This window comes from Sus scrofa, chromosome 12, assembly GCF_054392235.1.
Source record: "Sus scrofa isolate SSC_HxYL_T2T_F1_AM1 chromosome 12, Sscrofa_HxYL_maternal_Yorkshire_Landrace_v2.0, whole genome shotgun sequence".
In the NCBI taxonomy this organism is placed as follows: domain Eukaryota; kingdom Metazoa; phylum Chordata; class Mammalia; order Artiodactyla; family Suidae; genus Sus; species Sus scrofa.
The window spans coordinates 41750167-41774866 of record NC_139394.1 but is presented as its reverse complement, the minus strand read 5'-3'; the positions used below and the strand labels follow the sequence as shown (position 1 = coordinate 41774866).

Below are 24700 nucleotides of genomic sequence, written 5' to 3'. Positions count from 1 at the left end.
AATCTGTTTATTTATCATAACTCATTTGTAGATGTGAATATGAAAACTCATAATTTTCTGGGTAATAGTTATTTTCAAGTAAGTCTTTTAATGGATTTATCTTTTTTGCGGGGTGAGGGGCTTCTTTTAGGGCCGCACCCGAGGCATATGGAAGTTCCCAGGCTAGCGGTCGAGTCAGAGCTGTAGCTGCCAGCCTACACCACAGCCACAGCCACAGCCACAGCCACGCCAGACCCAAGCTGCGCCTGTGACCTACACCATGGCAACACCCGATTTTTAACCCACTGAGTGAAGCCAGGGATCAAACCTTTGTCCTGTAGTTACTAGTCGGATTTGTTACCACTGAGCCACCACAGGAACTCCCAGTGGATTTACCTTTATTGAGAAATAATTTACATGCAGTGAAACTCGTATAGTACAAAATTTGATAAGTTTTTTCAGGTGGATACAGTTATGTAACTCCTATCACAATCAAATCACAAAACCTTTTATTACTGTACGAAGTCCCCTTTCCCACTCACAGCCGCTAAGTGGCTATATATGAAACAGAGATAATAAGTGTTTATGAGATGTGGAGCAACTGGAACTCACATCCATGGCTTATGAGAATGTAAGATAATATAGCCATTGGAAAATAGTTTGACAGTTCCTTAAAATGGCAAATACAGAGTTACATGACCCAGCAGTTCCACTCCTAGATGTGTAAACAGTAAAAATGAAGATACATTTACACAAAAACTTGTAGATGAATATATCTAGCATCATTAATCATGTTAGCCACAAAGTAGAAACAATTCAGATGTTTACCATCCGGTAAATAAAATGTGGTATAACCGTACAATGGAATATTACTTTGCCATAAAGAATTGAAGGTTTTGTTTTTTGCTTTTAGGGCTGCGTGTGCAGCATATGGAGATTCCCAGGCTAGGGGTTGAATCAGAGCTGTAGCTGCTGGTCTATGCCACAGCCACAGCAATGCCAGATCCAAACCACATCTGTAGCCTACACCACAGCTCACGGCCATGCTGGATCCTTAACCCACTGAGCAAGGCCAGGGATCGAATCTGCGTCCTCATGGATGGTAGTCAGATTCGTTTCTGCTGAGCCACAATGGGAATTCCAACAACTGAAGTTCTGATAAATGCTATAACATGATGAACCTTGAAAACATTGTGCTAATTAAAAAAAAAAAAAAAACCCAGCTGCAAAAGGCCACCAATTATTGATTCCAATTATATGAAACATCCAGAAAGGGAAAATCCACAGAGACAGAATACAGATAAGTTGTTGCCTCGAGTTGGGAGGTTGAGAGGTTGGGGAATGACTGCTAATGTATGAAGGTTTTTCATTTTTGGGCTGATGAAAATGTTCTAGAATTAATTATGGTAATAGCTGCACAACCCTGTAAATATACTAGATACCATTGAATTTTACACATTAAATTGGTGAGATCTATCTATATGAGTTATATTATGATAAACTTGCTTAATGTGAAAGACCCCTTGTATCTTTGTCACACCTGGGGCAACAAAACCATTAATATGATTCATGTTACTATTGTTTCTGCCTTTTTGGCATTTGAGAAAAAATGGGATATATAACATTTGTTATGTATTTGGCTTCTTTTCACTTCACATGATGCTTTTGATAATTATAGATGTTTTGTGTTTCAGTTCATTCCTTTTAAAAATTTCTCAGTATTATTCTGCTGTCTGGATATACTGTAATTTGTTTTTCCTTGTATTAATGAATGGATATTTAGACTAATGCCAGTTTTGTCTCTTACCTCTAAAACTCCTCTGAATAGTTGCTTGTGGATATGTTTTCATTTCCTTTGGATCAGTATTTAGGAGTGAGTTTAGTGGGTCTTATGGTAAGTGTAGGTTTAACTTGACATGACCTTGAAAAAAAAAGAGACGTTACTTTTTAGAGCACCTTTAGGTTCGTTAGCAAAATTGAGCAGAAGGTACATAGACTTTTTCTTACACCCTCCTGACCTGATCTAAGCTCTTCCTCCCACATTATCAGCATCTTCCCACAGAGAATATATTAAGGCTTTTCTAAAGTTTTTACCTTTTAATTTTTATGTTCATTTAAAATTTCTGATATTCAGTTTTTTGCTTTTATACTTTGTGATTTTGTTATTTCTTTTTCATTCATTTTTTTTTTCTGTGTTTCCTTGTGATTTTGTCCTTGACCCATGGGTTATTTAGAACAATGTTGTTTTCTTTTTAGATTTTGAAAGATTTTCCTGATTTTTTTTTTGTTATTACATTCTAATTTCATCTCATTGTTATCAGAAGGCATAGCTTATATGATTCCTGAGAGATTCCTGAGATTTGTTTTATGGCCCAGAATATGATCTATCCTATTCCTCTCTTTATCCTTATGTGTTGTCTTTCTGCTCATTGTGTCAGTTACGGGAGGTGGTTGTTGAAATCTTCCATAATAATTGTTAGCATATTCTTGTAATTTTGTCAGTTTTTGCATTATGTGTTTTGCCACTTTGTTTTTGGGAGTAAAAACATTTAGGATGGTAAAGTCTTCTTTATGAATTTATCTATTGTTAATGAAATCCCTGGTAATATTCCTTGCTCCGAATCCTACTTTTTCTGTTATTAATACAGACATTTGTACTTTCTTTTTACTAGTATTATGGCAAGATAGGGTTAGGAGATTAAGAGTTACAAAATATTAGGCATAAAACAAGCTACACAGAGTTACAGACTATTATATGTAAAACAGGTAAACAATAGGGTCCAATTGTATAGTACAGGGAACTATGTTCAGTGTCTTTTAATGAACTATAATAGAAAATAATATGAAAAAGAATATATATATATTCAGGAGTTCCCATTGTGGCTCAGTGGTAACGAATCCGACTAGTAGCCATGAGGATGCAGGTTCAATCCCTGACTCAGGGGGTTAAGGATCTGGCTTTACTGAGAACTGTGGTATAGGTCACAGACGCAGCTTGGATCCCTAGTTGCTATGGATGTGGTGCAGGCTGGTAGCTGCAGCTTGGATTCTGCCTGGGAACTCCATATGTTTAGGGGAAAAAGAAAAAGAAAAAAAAAAAAAAAAAACAACCAAAAAACAACATATATATTCTTTTAAATCGCTTTGCAATACACCAAAACCCAACACAACATTGTAAATCAGCTATACTTCAATTTAAAAAAAGAAGCTTCAAGAATAGGTTTATTGTCGTGACACAGTGAAGATGAATCCGACTAGGAACCACGAGGTTGTGGGTTCAATCCCTGGCCTTGCTCAGTGGGTTAAGGATCCGGTGTTGCCGTAAGCTGTGGTGTAGGTCACACACGCGGTTCGGATCTGGCGGCTACAGATTGGACCCCTAGCCTGGGAACCTCTATATGCCGTGGGTGCGGCCCTAAAAAAGACAAAAGACAAAAAAAAAAAAAAAAAGAGTATATTATACAACATGGGGAATATAGCTAGTAGTTTAGAATAACTATAAGTGGTATAAACCTTTAAAACCTGTGAATCACTGTTATACCCCTGAAACTTACATAATATAAATCAACTATAACCCGTCGATTCAGAAACATTGCTCTGTCGATTGATTCATCTTTTAATTATGGGTCAGAGTTTCATGCTTATTGCATGCTTTGTTTGGATGCCACACTTTGTGAATTTTATGTTGCTCGGGGCTGATATTTTATATTCCTTTAAATATTTTTGGGCTTTCTTCTGGGATATAGTTAAATTAGTTTTTGTACAGTATGTATGTCTGAGGGAGGAGTGTGTAAACATTTTCTTAAAGGGTCAGCTAAGAAATATTTTAGGTTTGTGAGGTTTTTATTTGTAGATAAGAAAATAAATAAATTGGGATTGGGCTTTGGTAGCAGGATAGTTTAATTTTAATGAATCTTTGGAGAAGTTCAATCTCAGATTCTTTAAAATGTGCAAGCAGTTTTTAAAGTTATTGAGGTTTTAATCGTGCTTTCTTCTTGCCAGTGCTAGATGTAGTAGCAAAAGAAGATGATAAAAACACCAGGGGATTCCTTTTTCTCTTTTGATCTCATGAATAGGTAAAGGAGGCTTAAACTTTCTCTCTCCTCTTACTATTATCAAGGGATTAGTATGATTCTTGCCTTTTAGAGAATGATTTTTTTCCCTTTGCCCGTGATGCTTTTAGTCTCGAAAACAGAGGATTGGGCTTCAGGAGTTATCTTTTGAATATCTTCTTGGCACCTACTGTTTAACCTAGTTTTCATTAAAAATTTCCCTCTCGTTGCTGTCATTGTGTCTTGCAGTTTTTAATTCATATATTGTGTCTCTTGTTTTTTTAATTCATGTATTGAATGTGACATTGCAGTATATTCCAAGTTGATCATTTAACCTGAATGCCATAGTTTTATAGTCTTTCAAATGCAAATGCTATCTTTCTCTTTAAAAAACTTTTTACTTTGGGAATATTTTAGAATTTCTACTATTTTACTGTGGAACATGGAAAGAATCTAATTTGAGACCAGGTAATTTTATGTAGCTTTATAGTTAACAGCAACAACCAGCTGCACAAGCTAATCAAAACTGTAATATTATTTTTATAAGATGAAACAAAAAAAATACAACTCTGTGTATGTCTGCAAAGGAGTGAGAAGCACACCATTTAGGAGAATGGCTACCTGATAGTGGGTGGGTGATAGGGTTTAGGATGTGTGACACTATGTTCGTAAATGGAGATTATTGGTGATGTTTTATTTCTCATCTTGGGTGATGGGTTCATAGGTGTTTATTATATTATTAAGATGCAAAGAAGAGGCCCAGGCATTCAACATTAAAGAGAAATGAACCAAGGATTGTTAATGGTCTAATTCTTTGTATTAGGGGCCCTAGGTAGAGAAGAAAAAGATGCAAGCAAGAGAAACTAAATGTGGCAGTCTTTACTGTGTCAGAAATGGTAATCAGAAATGAAAATTAAACATTTAGAGTGAAGAAACAAAGGGAGGGATATTTCTCTTTCTATGTATTTTGCCTTGAAAGATTTTTTTTTATATAACAGTATTAAATCAGCTCTACATTTAAAAAGTATTGTTCATATATGTTTTCTCTAATGAGAACATGACTGCAGCTAACATCTGGTCTTGTGTGTGTTTTTTTTTGTTTGTTTGTTTGTTTGGTTTTTTTTTTAGCTATATCTGTGGCATATGGAAGTTGCTGAGCTAGTGGTCAAATCAGAGCTACAGCTGATGGCCTACACCACAGCCACAGCAACACTAGATCCAAGCCACTTCTGTGGTTTACACCACAGCTCACGGCAATGCGAGATCCTTAACCCACTGAGCAAGGCCAGAGATCAAACCTGAGTCCTCATGGATACTAGTTGGGTTTGTTAACTGCTGAGCCACAGGGGAACTTCTGCTCTTGGTTTTTTAATTCATATACTGAATGTGACATTGCAGTATATTCCAAGTTGATCATTTAACCTGAATGCCATAGTTTTATAGTCTTTCAAATGCAAATGCTATCTTTATCTTTAAAAAACTTTTTTAAAATTGAAGTACAGTTGATTTACAGTGTTCTTTTAGTTTCTGGTGTACAACAAAGTGATTCAGTTTATATATATATATATATATATACACACACACATATAAAACAGATTTATATATGTAAAAGAATATTTCTCAGATTATTTTCCATTATAGTTTATTACAGGATAATTGAATATAGTTTCCTGTACAATATGATATGATATGACTATTTATCTTTCTCTTTGTGACTTACTTCACTTAGTATGAATCCCTTAGTATGATAATCTCTCTGCAATGAATATTGGGGTGCATGTATCTTTTTAAATTATAGTTTGGTCTGGTTATATGTCCAGGAGCGTGATTGCTGTATCATTTGTAACTCTATTTTTAGTGTTTTATGGAACCTCTGTATTGTTTTCCACAGTGGCTACTTGAGTTTACATTCCCACCCCCAGTTAGAAGGGTTCTCCGTTCTCCAGCATTTGTTATTTGTAGACTTTTTGATGATAGGCATTCTGACTGGTGTGAGGTGATACCTTTTGTAGTGGGGTTTTTTTGTTTTGTTTTGTTATGCTTTGTTTTATTTTGTTTTGTTTTGTTTTTTGCTTTTTAGGACCGCACTCTCGGCATATGGAAGTTCCCAGGCTAGGGGTCTAAACACAGCCACCGCAACATCAGATCCGAGCCGACTCTGCAGTCTACACCACAGCTCACAGCAATGCCAGATCCTTAACCCACTGAGTGAGGCCAGGGATCTAACCTGGGTCCTCATGGATGCTAGTCAGATTTGTTTCCCCTCTGCCATGACGGGAACTCCTTTATTGTAGTTTTGATTTGCATTTTTCTAATAAGGAATGATGTCAGGCATCTTTTCATGTGCCTTTTGGTTCATCTTATGTTTTTGAGAAATGTCCACTTGGGCCTTCTGCCCATTTTTTGATTGAGATGCTTGATTTTATGTTGAGTCCTATGAGTTGTTTGTATGTTTTGTAAATTAAGCCCTTGTCATTTGCAAATATTTTCTCCCAGTCTGTAGGTTGTCTTTTCATTTTGTTTACAGTTTACTTTGCTATGCAAAAGCTTTTAAATTTAATTAGGTCCCATTTATTTATTTTTGCCTTTATTTCTTCTCTTGCCTTGGGACACTGACCTAAGAAAATACTGGTATGATTTATGTCAGAGACCATTTTGCCTATTTTCTCTTCTAGGAGTTTATGGTATCATGTCTTATATTTAAGTTTTTAAGCTGTTTTGAGATAATTTTTGTTTATGTGTAAAGGAGTGTTCTAACTTCATTAATTTACACCTGACTATCTAAGCTTTCCCAATACTTCTTGCTGAAGAAACTGTCTTTTCTCCATTGTATATTCTTGCCTCCTTCTTTAAAGATTAATTGACCATAGATGTGTAATCATATCCTTTTTTATCCTGCTTCACAGAGCTGTCATGGGGACAAATGAAGTAAACTATAATTAAAAGTTTAAAAAAAAATTTCATTGAAAAAGTGGCTAAAACGAGCAGATGTCCAGAGGGAGCCCCCTGGGTTCCTCTCACAACTGGCAGGAGGGAAGTCGTGGCCCTAGAATTCTGAGTGTTTTCCCCTCATCACCACCTCCCTCTCCCCGTCTCATGCTGTGTTGCCATCACCATCTTCAGATCATGGGGACTAAGTTCCTCGTGTCTGTTATTCTTGTTGACTTCAATCCACGTAAGAAGCCCCAGAGATCATCTGTCATCCTCACATTCTCCTCTATGTCGCATTTACTTGTCACAGTTTTTGAAATCTGTCTATGAGTTCCCCTACTCTCTGCACTACTCACTCCAGCTCCTAAAGCCTTTTGATGGAGCCCTCTGGAAGTCTCAGTCACCTGCAGAATCCCTTAGATCCCCAGTGTCTTTTGAAATGTTCTTTTTCTTTCCCCTTGTTGCAGTTTTTTTTTTTTTTTTCTTTAGTTGATGCCTTTCTGTTTTTGAAGGTCAGATTTTTCACTTTCTATAATACCACTCCTTTCTCAGTTCCTGGTAGTTAATGGTGTTGAACATCTTTCATGTGCGTAGTTGAAATCCCTTTATCCTCTTTGGTGATATGTCTCATCATGTCTGTTGCCAATTACTGTTGAATTTAGAGAGGGTTTTTTTTTTTTTTTAATAATATATTCTTGGTTCAAGTCCTTTGTTGGATGTATGATTTAAATTTTTTTTTTTTCTGTTTGTGGCTTATCTTGTCATCACTTCAATTTAAATGCCGTCTAAATAATCACTTTATTTTCAAATGTGAGGATTATTTTTTCAGGAATATTTTGCCACAAATTAGCAGAGATCCATTTACACATTGTTAACTTTGATACTCTGTGTTTTGGTTCTCATTTTTCAGATATTGTTATGTGGAGAAATTGGTGCTTACTCAGCCAGAACTTTGTGTTATTCAGCACGATTTATTTCCCTGCAGTCTGTAAATCTTTTAAGGAATTGGACAAATCCCCAAAGTTTACTAGTGGATGTAGTTGATCCCTGGATGGCATAAGAGGTTTTACATTTCTTTATAAGAGGATATAATTACCTATCTTGTAAAAAAGACCAACCCTAGCATTTGACCAGGCAGTAGTAGGATTCTTTTAGCTAGAATTGAGTGGTTTATGCATGTATGTTGGGTGTATACTGTAAGTAGCATGTGGTTGTGTGGGCAGATAAACTATGGGTTATTTACATGTTAACACTTATTTATTGTATAATTATGTTGTGTCCAAAATAGGTTTTTTTCTAGGCAAATATTGAAAAAACATCTAAATATAATTTTTGTGGTATACCTTTTGGCTAATACAGTATTAGTATTTTGAACTTCTTTTAATTCTGCCTTGATTCTAACCACATTGTTCTACCACTCACTGAGCTTTTTTTTAAACCATGCAAGGATAGTGTGAGTCCCTTTAAAAAGTATTCTTGGGAGTTCCTACCGTGGCACAGCGGGTTAAGAATCTGACTGCAGTGGCTCAGGTCACTGAGGAGGTGTGTTGAGAGTGTGCCAAGACCTGTTAGTGTTTATTTATTTATTTATTTATTTTTTTGCCTTTTTAGGGCCACGCCTGTGGCACATGGAGGTTCCCAGGCTCAGGGTTGAATTGGAGATGTAGTTGCTGGCCTACTCCAGAGCCACAGCTTCGCTGGATCGGAGCCGCGTCTGCAACCTACATGACTTACACCACAGCTCACGGCAACGTCAGATCCTTAACCCACTGAGCAAGGCCAGGAATCGAACCCTCATCCTCATGGATGCTAGTCAGGTTTGCTAACCACTGAGCCACGACGGAACTCCCCTGTTAGTGTTTAAAGTAGGAGTCTCAGCACCTAGTTTCAGGCTGATTGGAAGCTAGAACCCCCAGGCAGGATCCTTTTCTTTTCTTTTTTTTTTTTTTTAAATAAATATAAATCTGTACCTGTATGCTTTTAATGTTTTTGTTTATGTGTTTATTTATTTATTTTTTTGAGTCGACACCTATAGCATGTGGAAGTTCCCAGGCAAGGGATTGAACCCACCCCACAGCAGTGACTCCGGATTCTTAATCTGCTAGGCCACCAAGGAACTCCCAGGATCTTCTAAATTACAGAAATATCTACAATCCTGTGGGCTGCAGTTGTAATCCCTGCCAGCCTCCAGCCCAAGTGATCTGTAGGTGTTCTTCGGGCAATAGTTAGAAAAATCGGGGTTCTAGATGGTTGTACAAGCTCCTTTCTGGAAGGTCTTGGCTTGGACAGCCATAGCAAGGTCAGAGGAGAATGCATGGATGGTGTCTCCCTTGTTGTGTTCCCTTGGAGCACTTCCTTAGCTCCTGGGCGTGTGGGAAACCTGAAACCTATTCTTCAGGCTGAAGCACCAGGGTGAGTGAATAGGCCCCTTTCACAGGAAGACTGGGGTTGGATTTCATTTGGTTTTCTGTACAATGCCCTGGGGTTAGTGGCCTGCCAAGAACTGTCTTTATGATTGTTACAGTCCCCTGGAGCTCAGTAATGTCAGCCTCCTTGTCCAACAGGGCCAGGGAATCAAGGGGGTGGCCCTTGTGTGGACTGCACATGCCTGCTGGCTGAGCAAGTCAGCTGGAGGGTGTAGGTGGTGAGATGTGTCCTTTGGTTTTCCAAAGGGCAGTGGGAAGATGCCCTTGGATTCAACAATGCAGCAGGAGAATGCCTTGCCTGGGCACCTGCACCAGCTTTAATCTGGGGGCAGGAGAATGCCACGCTGCTCCCATTTGCCAGCTTCAGCCAGGAAGAGATTGCATGTAGTCCCTGAATTTAGTTGTGGAGCAAGGGAATGCCTCGTCTGTTCCTGCTCATCCATGCCAGCCATTAATGCGGGAATGCTGCAACTCCCCGAGCTTTCTAGCTTCAGCAAGGCAGTGGTCATCACCACGTCCCTCTTCTTGACTTAGCAAAGTTGGGGGTAAGGTGCTGCCTCTGAGCTCGCCCACCTATGCCAGCAGGACAGCAGGAGAGTGCAGTGACGGACAGATTCTGCTGTCCTCTGCCGCTCCAGTGGTCATATGTATGTATATAGGTATTATTTACCATGCCTGCCACATGTGGAAGTTCCTGTGTCCAGAGCCGCAGCATTGACAATGCCAGATCCTTAACCCACTGAGACACTAGGGAACTCCTTTGCTCCCCCCACCTTTGTTGTTTCCATTTGTATGAAATATCTTTTTACATCTCCTCATGTTCGGTTTGTGTATATCTTTTGCTCTAAAGTGAGTCTCTTTTAAGCAGAATATAGATGGACCTTGTCTTGTTGTTTTGTTTTTTCCTTTTTCGGGTGTCCTGCGGCATATGGAGTTCCCCGGCCAGGGATCAGATCTGAGCCACAGTTGTGACCTAAGCCATAGCTGCAGCAATGCTATTTGTTTAACCCACTCTGCTGGGCTGGGGATAGAACCTATATCCCAGTGCTCCCAAGACTCCACCGATCCCGGAAAAAAAAAAAAGACTCCACCGATCCCATTGCACCACAGTGGGAACTCCAGGTAGATCTTGTTTTAATTTGATCATCCACCCTGGGTCTTTTGATTGGAGCATTTAATCCATTGACATTTAAAATGATTATTGATTTATATGCTCTTATTGGTGTTTTGTTACTTGTTTTCTGGTTGTTTTTGTAGTTCTTTTCTGTAACTTTTCCTCTTCTTTTAATTTCTTCCCTTGTGGTTTGATGATTTTTGTTCCCCGCAGTGGTATTTTTGTGTTCCATTCTCTGTAGTCTTTCTGTATTTATTGTAGGTTTTTGATTGGTTATTACCATTGGGTTCATCTATGTTGATCTTCAATTAGAGCTCCTTGTTTTAAAGTGATAGTCATTTAAGTTCTGACACATCTAAAAGATCTGCATTTTAACTCCCCACCCCCACATTTTTTGTTTTTGACAGCATACTTTACATGTCATGTTTATTCTTTTATTCTTTTAAAAAAAACTTTTATGGCAATACCCATGGCATATGGAAGTTCCCAGGCCAGGGACCTAATCTGAGTTGCAGCTGTGATAATGCCAGGCTGGGACTTGAACCTGCACCTCCTCAGTGACCTGAGCCACTACATTTGGATTCTTAACCCACTGTGCCACAGTGGGAACTCCTGCTCTTTTTATTCTAATGTATATATGTTCCAACTTCTTTTTTTTTTTTTTTTTGACTTTTGTTTTTTTTTAGGGCCACACCCTAGGGCATAGGGAGGTTCGCAGGCTAGGGGTCTAATTGGAGCTGTTGCTGCTGGCCTTTGATAGAGCCACAGCAACGCCAGATCCTTAACCCACTGAGCAAGACCGGGGATTGAACCCACAACCTCATGGTTCCTAGTCGGATTTGTTTCCGCTGCACCACGACGGGAACTCCCCAACTTCTTTTTGCAAAAATATATAACCCCCAGAATGGTAGAAAGAGTAAGACAATAAACGCCTATATACTTTGTCTCTAGACTAATTACTAATATTTTGGTCACATTTTGGATAATTATCACTCTCATCAACCACTATTAATGTGACACACACTGTTTATTTCCTTTGCCACTAGACAGTTTTCTTATGTTCTTCAATGGTTTAATGCAGGTGTAATTTTTAGTAGAGAAATGCCAAGATTTACCTGTTACAGTTTGAGTTTTGACAAATGCATGTCCTCATATAACTTACACCTCTTTAAAGATGGAGTTTATTTCTGTTACCCAGCGAGTTCTCACATGCCCCTGCCCAGTTACCCTCACCTCCTCAGAACATAAACTGTTGCAGTTTCTTTTTAGAGGAGTAGTTTTTTTTTTTTTTTTTTTTTCTGTTCTTGAAGAAAAGTAAATCAGGGTAAGGAGCTGGAAAGTGATGGATAATGATCTTCCTGATTGAAAAATATTTTAGCGGTGACCTAAAGAAAAGGTTATAAGAGATGACATGGGTATAACTGGGTAATTCCGTGGAGGGAACAGAAAATGCAGCTCCCTCCCTTCATGAGGTAGGAGTGTGCTTGGCATATTCCAGCATGGGTGAGCAGATTAGAGAGTTAGGTCAGAGAGATATCAGTACCATGGTAGAAGAGCAAAAAAGGATGTGAACAGTATTTTTTTTTTTATATTGGAAAAGTGGATAAATGGATTCACCAAACCATGATTGTCAGCAACAGTAATAATTGTATAAAGTTTATGAGTTCTTAGATGTTGCAGCACCTTGTTTGGTCCCTTCCAGTTATCTTTTTAAAATCCTCACAACAATCCTATGTGTGGTATTGCTACTTATCTCCAGTAACAGATGAGAGAATTCATGCACTAAGGGATTAGATACCATTAGCCTTTATCAATAATTTTATTTACTTTCCAGCAGAGTCCTTGTTGATCTTGATTTTCTGGCAGGAACCTTTTTCAGTGACAGGGTAGCAGAGGAATGAACTCTCAGCTGTCTTTCTGGTTCACATGTGGTTAAGCACCACAACTGCTTAGAAAAATTATTTAGCCTCTCATTTTACAGTTTTGTCCAAATATATGCTTTGTACATTGTGCTTTTTGTTTGTTTGTTCTTTGTTTTTTAGGGCACCCGTGGCATATGGAAGTTCCCAGGCTAAGGGTTGAATTGGAGCTGCAGCTTCTAGCCTATACCACAGCCATGGCAACACAGGATCTAAGCCATGTCTGCAACCTACACCACAGCTCACTGCAACGCAGGCTCCTTAAGCCACTGAGAGGGGCCGGGGATTGGACCTGCATCCTGATGGATACTTGTTGGGTTCATTACCACTGAGCCACAACAGGAACTCCAAGATGTTGTCTTTAATATTTTAAACTTTCTGAAGACACTATGGGATCAACAATGTAAATACATATTTTGGATATTTGAGGCAAATGCAACTATGTTTTTGGTGATCATATTTTGATAAAACTGTTCAAGGCAATATGATTTGTCCTGTTTTTCTTGCGGTTGATTCGTGGTACCTGCAGCCTGTGTATCTGTCTGTTTACCTACTTATCCTTCTTCATCTTATCTTCCACTTTATCTCTGTCTTCTTTGTTTTGACAGATTTGACATTTTTCATTTGACATTTTTCTCTCTCTAGGTGAGAAATAAATATGATGAGTATCTAGTTCATAATGGAGATTGTTTTGTAGCACAAAATAGAAAATTCTATATAAAATAGACCTTTTAATGGGCAAATATCTGGATAGCTATACAATTATATACAATACTACTGTATAGCACCGGGAACCATATCTGATCTCCTGGGATAGACCATGATGGAAAATATTAAAAAATTGTATGCATGTATGACTGAGTCACTTTTCTGTACAGCAGAAATTGGTACAAAATTGTAAACCAACTATACTTTAATTAACAAATTAAAAATTTATATGCAATAAAATGTATTAACTTTAAAGTGACAACAGAATTATATTTTCTAGCTAAAATTAAGATCTGCAAAATATGACTACAACTTGAAGCTCACATTGAGATAATTTAAGGAAAATGGGTATGGGCAATTTCATTGAATTAAATATTTTCCTAAAAGAATTATTTCAATAAAATAAAACATGGAATGGAAGACTTGGAAACAGTTTAACTGATAAGATGAATTAAATTGTTCAATGGAACCTTTCTGCAGAAGGCATTCTCAGTTAAAATTCACAAGTATCTACTGATATATTTTCATATAAAATCTCCATTTGCCAGATATCATCAAAATCTAAAGAGCAGAGTATTATCAGTTGGATGATTGTTTGCCTTTGGATAAGGTTTTGGATCCATGGAGAAGTGGTTTCTATTTGATATCTTCAAATCTTTAAGGCTGATTCGTGAGCTTCAACTCTTTAGTTTAAATGACTTAGTAGGGGTGTATATGGTAGGGGGTATTATTTAACATTTTCTGACATGTAAACTGTCTTGACTTTCGCTGAGAGGGAGAGGAGTTGGTGACTTGGTGGGCAAGCCCATTTTCATTACTTTAATTGTGCGATTTATTAGGATTTTAAGCTTTTTATAAATGTTTTAGTGTTATAGGACAGAATTAAAAGGATTTAGAATAAAAGGAGTTTAACAAAAGGACTTTGCAACAGGATTGCAATAGTTTTTATATTTGATGGATTTGGCTAACCGCTTTTCATTTCAATCATGCTACATTCTGTTAAATGCTGTCGAACAGGTGTGTGTAACGTCATTCTCTCTATTGTACATGCAAATAAACACAATTTTATATATAAAAAGTTAATCCTCTACAATTTGGAGGATTACATTATGGGAGGGTGATGACTCCATTAGGCATCATGGAGAGTACGTGCTATTTATATTGCAAGAAAAATCAGGTTAATAGCTACAGTGTTCATGAGATTGTAGAATTTTTATACCAATACTTAAAAAAATTGTATTTGTTCAGACCATCCACAATGAAAGTATTTAAGACAGAGTTAAAGATTTGTTACATAGTTTTCCAACTTGGAAAACATTTAATATACAGTCTGCCTTAATGAAATTTGGAGGATTTATTATAAATTGGTTGCTTATTGTTGACTCCTCTTTTCTGTTTACACTCTTTGGCTAGCGCAGCGGGTGCTTTCGGTGTTCTTGCTCTTAAGTGAGGGCATTATTTCGTAGTTTACATTTTTTGCTTGGTTACCTCTTCTGAATATACATGAAAAGTGTAAATCTTGAGTAAACGTCAGGCGACTGACCTATAGAGCAAGGTTGTTGGGACGGAAATAACCCAGTAGGTCACTGGTCACTGGTTTCCAATGGAATTCTTCCATTCAGGTTATTCATTGTGTTATTCGCATTTTAAGGACATGATGTGTAATTCAGCAAAATACCCAGTTGGCATGTGTAGTACAGGTACAAATGATCAGGCCCTTGTGAGAACCCACGGAAGCAGAGGGAAAAGTCGGTATTGTGAACGGTGAAGGTGAAATACGTAGGAGTGAAGGATTGGTCTTGTACAGCTGAAGTTCACTTATAGTTAATTTGGGACATAAATATCATGGGCTTCGGACCAGTTCATTTTTAATTTGTACTTCATTCGAAAGTCATATTGTTAATGGTGAAAGCTGATTTATTTGAAATTAATGTTTCTTGAAGAAAAATATAGTTACCGATTGTTATAAGCTTCCCCGAATTTTCATTAGTTATGGACAACTTTATGCATCAACACTCTGTAGTTCAGATCTTTATCCTGTTCACAGTTTGAAAGTGTCTTATGTCAGATCACAATGTAAACGTGTAACCATTAACCTGTCCTCCTCTAGATTAAACCACATTATTTTTGGAGGATCCATTAACCTGGATTAATAGCATTAACATTACAGTTGCTGTTTATCATCCAGCAAAGAAATGAAACATTGTTAAAAGAGTGCTGAGGTCCCCTGGCTACCTCTCCCAAATAATGTCCCCATCCGAAACCCCCAAGAGGAATATCCCTATCCTGAAGGTGGTGTTTCTGTCTATAACGCTTAATGTAACTGAATGATGTCTGTGTATGTTTCTAACCACATATACCCTCAAGCGCACACACGTGTGCCAGCACACACTTGTTTGTCCGTTTTTCAGTATTGTGGTACAAATCATATAACATAAAATTTGCCGTCTTTAAATCTTTTAAAACTTTTAATTGTATAGCACAGCAGTGTAAAGTTCATTCTTCCCTGATGATCTATGGAATATGATTATTGACCATCTGTACATTTACTGTGGTTAGGTGTCTGTTCAGATCTTTTTCTAATTTTTACATTGGGTCGTTCATTTTATTGTTCAGTTTTAAAAGTATTTGTTACGTTTGGGGTAACACTTATCATATGTGTCTTTTGCAAGTATTTCTCCAAGTCTATGACTTGTTACCTCACGCTTGACATATGTACCTTTTTAAGGAGCAAAAACTAAATTATATAATTAAAAAAAATTTTTTTTGTGTCTTTTTATGGCCTCTCCCGCGGCATTTGGAGGTTCCCAGGCTAGGGGTTCAATCGGAGCTGCAGCTGCCGGCCTGCAGCACAGCCACAAGCAACGCAGGATCCGAGCCACATCTGCAACCTACACCACAGCTCACGGCAATGCCAGATCCTTAACCCACTGAGCAAGGCCAGGAATTGAACCCGCATCCTCATGGATGCTAATCAGGTTGGTTTCTACTGAGCCACGACAGGAACTCCTAAATTATATAATATTAAAGGAAAATATTTATGCTCTGTAGTCTATCTTCCATTAAAAAATCTTTTTATTTTGAAATACTACATACAACTATAGAAAGTTGCAAAAATACTACAGACATGTCGTGTGCACCCTTGTTACCCAGCCGTTTACATCTTATATACAATATAAAGACCAGGAAAATGACATTGGTGGAATGTGTGCATATAGTTCCACGTCATTTTATCACATGTAGATTCCTGTAACCACTACCAGAGTCAGGATACAGATCTGTTCCATAACCAGAGTAGGCTCCCTCATACTGTTCCTTCCGTCATCCCTAAACTTTGGGAATTTTGTCTGTTTTCTATCTCTGTACTAATTTGTTACAAGATTGTTACATAAATGGAATTACACAGTATGTGAGGTTTTAAGATTACTTTTTCACTTAGGACAAGTTTCTTGAGTAGTTTAGTGTATCAGTAGTTCGTTCCTTCTTAGTATTGATGACTGTTGCATGGTCTGGAGGTATCATTCATCTGTTGAAGGACATCAGGGATGATTTCACTTTTTTGTTATTCAGAGTAAATCTGCTGTGAAATCTGTGTACAAGTTTGCGTAGAGTTTTTACTTTTCTGGGATAAGTGTCCCGTAGTATGATCGCTGGAATGTATGGTAAGTGCATGTTTAGGTTTTTATTTTCTGTTTTTTTTTTTTTTTTTTTTTTTTAAAGAAATTGCCATACTCTTTTCTGAAGAGACTGAACTTTTCCACAATTCTACCAGTAATGTATTAAAGATCTAATTTCTCTGCATTTTTGCCAGCATTTGCTTTTGTCGTGATTTTTTGTTTTAGCTGTTCTAATAGGTACGTAATGACATATCTCATTATGGTCTTAAATTACCTTTCCCTGATATCAAATGATGCTGAAAATCTTTTCAGTTGCATATATGCTTTCCCTGTCTCTTTATATGACTTTTGCCCATTTTAAGTTGAAGTTTCTTTTTCAGTTTTGAGTATATTGAGATTATTTTGTATATTCTAGATGCGTCCTTGGTCAAATGTGTGTTTTATAAGTATTTTCCCAAGGCGTAGCTTGTTTTTAATTTTAATTAAAACCCAATGTATTGCTTTTTTTGGGGTCTTATGGATCATGCTTTTTTGATGTCATGTCTGGGACCTCTTCACCAAATTTTAGGTCTTGTGATTTTCTTTTGTTTTCTTATAAAAGTTATATACGTTTACTTTTAATCTCTGATCCATTTTGAGTTAATTTTAGATAAGGTGTTTTATTTCCAGCTTTGTTCCTTTCCTATGGATATCCAGTTGCTCTAGGACCATTTGTTGAAATGGTCAAATGGTTTTACTCCACTTAATTGCCTTTATACCTCTTTCGAAAATCACTTGACCACATTCTTTTGAGGCTGTTTCTGGATTCTCTTCTGTTTCATCAGTCTATGTGTCTTATGCCAATTATATTTTGTAGTTTTTAGTTTATGTCTTGTATATGTTTTATTAGATTTATACCTTGTATTTAATGTTCTTTTGAGCAATTATAAATGCTGTTATATTTTTTCTGGAATTCTATATGTTGAATTCTATATGTTGAATACGTTGACTGTTAGAAATACAGTTGATTTTTGTATGTTAGTCTTGACTCTGGTGACCTTGCTGAGCTAACTCACCAGCTCTAGGAGTTTGATTCCTTGGGATTTTCAGTATGTCAGTCATGTTGTCTGCAAATAGGGAGTTTTAGTTCTTCCTTTCTTTCATTTACTTATTTTGTCCTTTGTCTTTTGAGGGCCACACCCATGGCATATAAAATTCCCAGGCTAGGGGTCAAATTGGAGCTATAGCTGCTGATCTACACCACAGCCACAGCAACGCAGGATCTGAGCCCTGTCTGTGACCTACACCACAGCTCACAGCAACACCAGATCCTTAACCCACTGAGTGAGGCCAGGGATCGAACCCTAAACCTCATGGTTCCTAGTCGGGTTCGTTAACCACTGCGCCACAATGGGAACTCCTAATGCTGTTTTTCTTGGTGTATGTGTTTGTGTGTGTATAAATTAATGCTGCTTTTCTATTTTGTGTTTTTTGCATTATTCTCTTGGAAATTTTCTCTGACTTTAGTGTTGAGCTTTTATTTTCTAAGCGTCAGTTTTTCATTGCATTCTTAGGTTGTTTCATGTCTGAAATATCTTATGTTTTTAAAATTATTAATGATAGTTTTAAAATTTTTGATGTTTTCTTCCTGTATACAGTTAGTCACTTTCCAGGTGATTGCACTTATTATTCGTAAGCAGCAAACTAAAAAGCCGATTACAAGCAATGTGTGTATGTGTTTGTTAACTCCTGACTTTGTTGAGGATGCTTTGGCTGGGCTGTTTCTTGGAGCCCTCAGATTGACAGTGTCTTTTCGTCTTTCTTCATGGACTGACAGATTTTGTTTTTTTCTAATACATTGTTATTCAGTTTTCTGATACATTGCTATTCGGTTTACTAGTTTTTTTTTCAGGATCTTACATTTAAATATATTGAGAATGGCCTGAAAATTTTAAGTTTGTTTTTGTTTCTATTGTGACCTTCCTTTATTTAGTTTTGACATCAAGATTATACTACTCTTTGGTAATTAGTTGGGGGAACTGGGGGTGGTTTTCTGATCTCATGGATAAAGTGTATAAGATTGAAGTTGTTGCCAATTAACAAAGGTTTTAAAAGTTGGTGCAATTTAAAAAATAACTTTTCTTTTCTTTTTTTGTTTTTTGTTTTTTGTTTTGGCCTTTTTGCCATTTCTTGGGTCGCTGCTACGACATATAGAGGTTCCCAGGCTAGGGGTCTAATAGCAGCTGTAGCCACCAGCCTACGCCAGAGCCACAGCAACGCGGGCTCCGAGCTGAGTCTGCAACCTACACCACAGCTCGCGGCAATGCCGGATCCTTAAACCACTGAGCAAGGGCAGGGACCAAACCCGCAACCTCATGGTTCCTAGTCGGATTCGTTAACCACTGCACCACTACGGGAACTCCTAAAAAATAACTTTTCTATTTTCTGTTCAATCACTGTATAAATATGTCACTTTAAATGAATCTTTTGCTATCTTCTTAGCTAGTAATATTTTGAGAGAATGAAAATAATGGGAAATAGATAAGAATACTTCTCAAAGTTTTATTTTACATTTTATATTATGTTTCTCATCAGGTACTCAAAAGTGTGACAACTTTGCTGAAAAAAGGCCACTCCTTGGTGTTTGTAAGAGCACTGGATCTTCTGGGTAAGGAATTAAAAAACAATTCTTTGGGACCACTATTAAGATTGTGTATTATTTCAGAGGGGAAACTTTTATGTCTTAAAATCTTTGTTTACCGTAAGACTGTGTTCGTACAAGAGAGAAGGGAAAGGATTTTTGGTCACTCAGGCCTTGTTATTTTTTTGCTCACTATTCTTTCACATGTGGGGTGATAGCAAGGCACAAAAGAAAGCCTTCTGGCTTTCTTTTTTTTTTTTTTTTCTTTTTACCTCAGAGTTGAGTTTCGAAATAAAAACGTAGTATCATTAAGAAAAATATGTTTTAGGAGTTATTTTGTGATGTAGCAGGTTAAGGATCCAGTGTTGTCATTGCCGCAGCTTGGATCACTGCTGTGGCTCAGGTTCTGTCCCTGGCCCAGGAATTTCCTCATGCTGCAGGCACGGCCAAAAAGAAAAAAAAAAAAAAAAAAAAAAGGAAAGAAAAATATGTTTTAGCTTATGTGTTTTTTAATATTGGCGCTGTTAATAATGGTCTTCTACAGAGGATTAGAAGTTGCTGTTAGGTCATCCTCATCATCAACTATCATTAACATTTTTTATTGTTTTAGCACATGTCTGACCCTGTTCTAAAGGCATCACTTGAATTTTTTTAATTTTTTATAGCAGTATTGTGATATAGCAATATAGTTTAGGAAAACTGAGGCCCTGAATTCACAGAATGGAGCTAAGCAGACATGCTTTTTTTTTTTTTTTTTTTTTTTTTTTTGCAGGGAGTGAGGGCCATGCCTATGGCATGTGGAAGTTCCTGGGCTAGGGAGAAGGGGAGCTGCTGCAGTGACAACACCAAATCCTTAACCTGCGGTACCACAAGGGAACTCCCAAGCAGGCATACTCTTTCTTCCATGCATTTATGACAGTCAGAGGACTATGGACTATGATGGTTGTTATTACTTATGAAGGCAGATTTTTTTTGCCTTCCTTTCTCCATATATTAAATGAGAATAATCTTCTCAGTGGCTTACAGTGATTTAGTTACCATGTTTGTAGTGACCTTTTCACTATATAATTCCAATTAGGAATTATGTTAAAAGCTGCTGGTAAAGTTATAGTGGCCTATGCAGACCATGTAATTGATAGTTTGTGGAGGATTTCCTGTTGTTGCTCAGCGCACATGAACCTGACTAGTATCCAGGAGGACACAGGTTCGATCCCTGGCCCCACTCAGTGGGTTAAGGATCTGGCATTGCCATGAGCTGTGGTATAGGCTGCAGACATGGGCTCGGATCCCACGTTGCTGTGGCTGTGGTGTAGGCTGGCATCTGTAGCGCTGAGTAGACCCCTAGCCTGGAAACTTCCATATGTTGCTGGTGCAGCCCTAAAAAGACAAAGAAACAACCCCCTCCCCCCAAAAAAAAGCAACAACAAAAAAAGGAAGTTTGTCTGTAGGCATTCCAGGGCTGGTGAAATATTACTGCAGTGTGTCATTAAAGACCTAGGTTCTTTTTAGCTTTGCCATCTTTTAGAATATGACCTCTTTCCTTAATCATCTCAAGAAGGCTACTGTCTTTTCAGTTAGTGAATCTCTTCAACGTGAACTCTCTGCTGCAAGGAAAGCAGGAATATGCTTAAATTTTTTTTTTTTCTTTTTCTTTTTTTGCCCACCCTATGGTATATGGAGTTCCCAGGCCAGGGATCAGATCTGAGCCGTAGTTGCAACCTTTGCCACAGTGGGATCCTTTAACTCACTGTGCTGGGCAGAGGATCCAACCCGTGTCCCAGCACTGCAGAGGTGCCATTACTATATAGCATATCTTATTGTGCCGCAGCGGCACCTCCTGATTATGTTTTTTTTAGTAAGGTGGAGGTTCAAAGTGAATTTTAAGCTTGGCAACCAGTAGTCCCTGCCATGTGCTTTCAGCTGATAGTGTGCACTCTAGGTCACAGATGCAGTGGAGATGGGAAGAATTTGCTGATGCTACATGTGTTTAGCTTTTGGAGTCTTCCTTGTTGCTTTCTAGGGAGAAGGTTTGACTATATGGGTTACAAGGCCGTTTTCTTCCAGTATAAATTTTTGGGTTGGAGTATGCAGAAATTTACTGTGTATTCACCACTGTGCCAGGTATGCAATAAAGATACGAAAGCGTGAAAACCCAGTTCTTTGTCCCAGAGACTTCAGGATTTTGTGGAAAACAAGCGCACGGCACACATAAAATGATTATGCGATAACGATAGGAATTCAAAGAAGGTAGTGTGCATGGGTGAATAGGAGAAGGTCTCATGAAGAAGGCACAGCATATACTGGATCTAAAGGAATAAGAAAATTTGGAAGTACGTGTACAAGAGTATGAACTTCCAAAGTGGGTTATAAAACTTTAGCAGTGGAGCAGGAACTGGTGTAAGTATACTCAGGAAAGATGGAGGTTTGTGACCTAGAATGAAGATCATCTGCAGTACAGGTAATGACAGCCATTTCAGGAGTTTCCTGGCGGCCTAGTGGTTAAGGATTCTTATTGTCCCTGCTGTGACACAGATTTGATCCCTGACCTGGGTGCAGCCAAAAAACCAGCCAACCAAAAAAACAACCATTTCATGGCTCTAGAGCTCTCTCAAAGGCTTAGACCAAAGTGTTTATGTTTGAGAAGCTGGTAAATATTAAGCAATAACAGTGAGACCCTCCCATCACACTCCGCCTTTCCCCTTTCAGCTTGTTTGATTCTTCCAGGGTAGGGAATGCTGCTTATAATAAGTTCTTCTTAGGGAAATTCAGCAAATTTCCTATTGATGTATAAATTTTCATGTTTATAAATTTGTAATGCCTTTTCAAAAAAGGAGGGGGAATTGCTCTGGAAATAATCCTAGGCCCTTTTCATATTTTATCCTTTGGATAGACACACATTACCTTAGCCCACAATTTTTTTTTTTTTTTTTGTCTTTTGTCTTTTTTTTTTGTCTTTGTTGTTGTTGTTGTTGTTGTTGCTATTTCTTGGGCCGCTCCCGCGGCATATGGAGGTTCCCAGGCTAGGGGTCTCATCGGAGCTGTAGCCACCGGCCTACGCCAGAGCCACAGCCTACGCCAGAGCCACAGCAACGCGGGATCCGAGCTGCGTCTGCAACCTACACCACAGCTCAGGGCAACGCCGGATCGTTAACCCACTGAGCAAGGGCAGGGACCGAACCTGCAACCTCATGGTTCCTAGTCGGATTTGTTAACCACTGCGCCACGACGGGAACTCCCAGCCCACAATTTTTAATACTGGCTCTTACTGCATTCCTGACAGTCATTAAAATGTCATTTATTTTTTTATTCCAGTGATGTTTTTTTTCTTTCTTTGTGTGTATGCATCTGTATAGAGAGAAATAGGAGAGGGAGTGGGGGGAAGAAGGAAACACACTGTTCATAATCATTCCAGATAAGCCATTTAAGGTCTTGGTGGGAGATGATGTTTATTGTGCTACTGATCCAGGGATGAAGTCAGTGCCTTGTGTAATAATTTGAGAGAGGAGAAATATGGATGGTATACTAAGGAGTATAAACCCTTAGGAAAGCTCACTGTGAATTATATGCTAAATGGTTCCAGGAATGGCAGTTGTTTGTGGTTAGGATTTTGTTGGGTATTAATAAATAATTGAGTAACCTTATTCAACAGTTGACCTCAGATCTTGAAGAATGTTTAATCCAGTATCATGTTATCAGGTCATATACATTATTGGAGCAGCGATGTGATCTTAACATAGAATCATAGAATGTTGGAAGTGGAATGAGCCTTAAAGATCATGTCAGGTGCATGATTCAGATAAAAGAAGTCTTAATACAGAGACTCACATCATATACCCACTTGGTGGGAAATTCTTAGAAGAGTGTGAAAACTTCCCCCAGAAACAGACTGACAGACACAGAGGACAATCTAGTATTTACCATGGTCGGGGGAGAGGTGAAATAGGTGAAGGGGATTAAGAGGTGGTACCTAAGAGGTACCTAAGAGGTAAACAACCGATTGTAAAATAAGTGAGATACAGGGATGTAATATACAACCCAAGAATATAGTCAGTATTTTATAATAACTTTGTATGGTGTATAATCGATAACATATCAAACTGCTATGTTGTGTACCTGAAACTATACTTCAGTTCAAAGAATGAGAAAATTTCTTTATTTCAACTAGTTGGGAATCCCTTCTCTCTTATTAAGGAAGCGCTCTATGGGTGTATCTCTAAGATTCAATTTTAGTAATAAGAAAAATTAAAATTTTTGCAGCTAAAGGTATATGTGTCATAACTGACTATGTTATCTTAAATTTACCTTGAAAAAAGCAAAATAATTTTAATAGCTTAGTAGGATTAAAGACTTAATTTCAAAATTAAGGACTGCTCATTAAATATATTACTATGAGTTCAAAGTATTAATAGTTATGCAATTTTGTTACAAATTGCCAAAAAAAAAAAAGGTTATATTGGAGGGACAGAATTCTGTGGGACGGGTATTTGGCAGCCACTGATCTAAAGCAGTGGTCAGTGGAAGTTAAGCACAGTTTTGCTGTCTTGAAGTGTTATTGAAGAGACTGCATTTCAATTGTGTATAAAATAAATAAGGATTATTTTTTTTTATTTTATTTTATTTTTGTCTTTTATCTTTTCAGGGCTGCGCCCGTGGCACCTGAAGGTTCCCAGGCCAGGGGTCTCATCGGAGCTGCGCCACAGCCGTAGCAGCGCTGCGCCATGGATTATGTTAAATAGAACCAGAAGGGAGGTTGCCTGGGATAATAGGTGTGTGATGTTTCTTTGTGTCGTGAAGTGTCACAGAGCCCTTATATATGATGCTGCGTATTTTCAGTTTTAATTGGTTTTCATCCTGCTGTGTTGTGATCTGATGGAATCCCATTTCCAACTGGCATTACTTGTGCATATATGAAAAAGCAGTTGCTGCCATTCTTCCAAGTCCTTGGTGCTCTAACACGGGGGCTTTGCAAGCAATTCCTTGGCCTTCCTTCAGCCACGGAGTCTTACACTTGCTCGTCTCTCCGGTGTTTTACCTCTCCATGGGCGTTTTGCATTTTCTTCTTCTATCTCTCTATATGACCTTGTAACTCTCTTTATTGCTTTCAAAGACTGGACTTTTCCACGTTTGATAGACTGTGCTCAGAGCCGCCACACAGGCACAGAGGTTTTTAATGAGATGGGTCAGGACAGTGGGGTGTCCAATATCATGGATGGTTCATTGACCTCTGGACTTGAGTATTATCTTAGAAGCACCGGAGTCCTCAGGGCCTGAAAGAGCATGCCCTGTTTATCTGATTATGGATGTAATAAGATCTGAAGGAAATAAGATGACATT

At 38.0% G+C, this 24700-nt stretch overlaps 1 protein-coding gene and 1 long non-coding RNA gene across 27 annotated transcripts in view; one reads left to right on the top strand and one right to left on the bottom strand.

The window, feature by feature from the left end:
• The window catches only part of BCAS3 (BCAS3 microtubule associated cell migration factor), a 580731-nt gene that overhangs the window by 65991 nt on the left and 490040 nt on the right, over positions 1-24700 (top strand). For all 26 annotated transcript variants that reach the window (XR_014821299.1, XR_014821300.1, XR_014821301.1 and 23 more), the window contains exon 7: positions 19321-19393. Coding sequence is in view for 21 of the 26 variants with exons in the window: in XM_084985051.1 (XP_084841177.1) it covers positions 19321-19393 (73 nt within the window). In the remaining 5 variants the exon portion in view is untranslated. The remainder of the gene's footprint in view (positions 1-19320; positions 19394-24700) is intronic.
• On the bottom strand, positions 155-3097 carry LOC146398217 (uncharacterized). Its single transcript, XR_014821310.1, has 2 exons — positions 1043-3097; positions 155-284 (listed from the first exon to the last, which is right to left on the bottom strand). It is a non-coding gene; the product is annotated as an uncharacterized LOC146398217 (long non-coding RNA).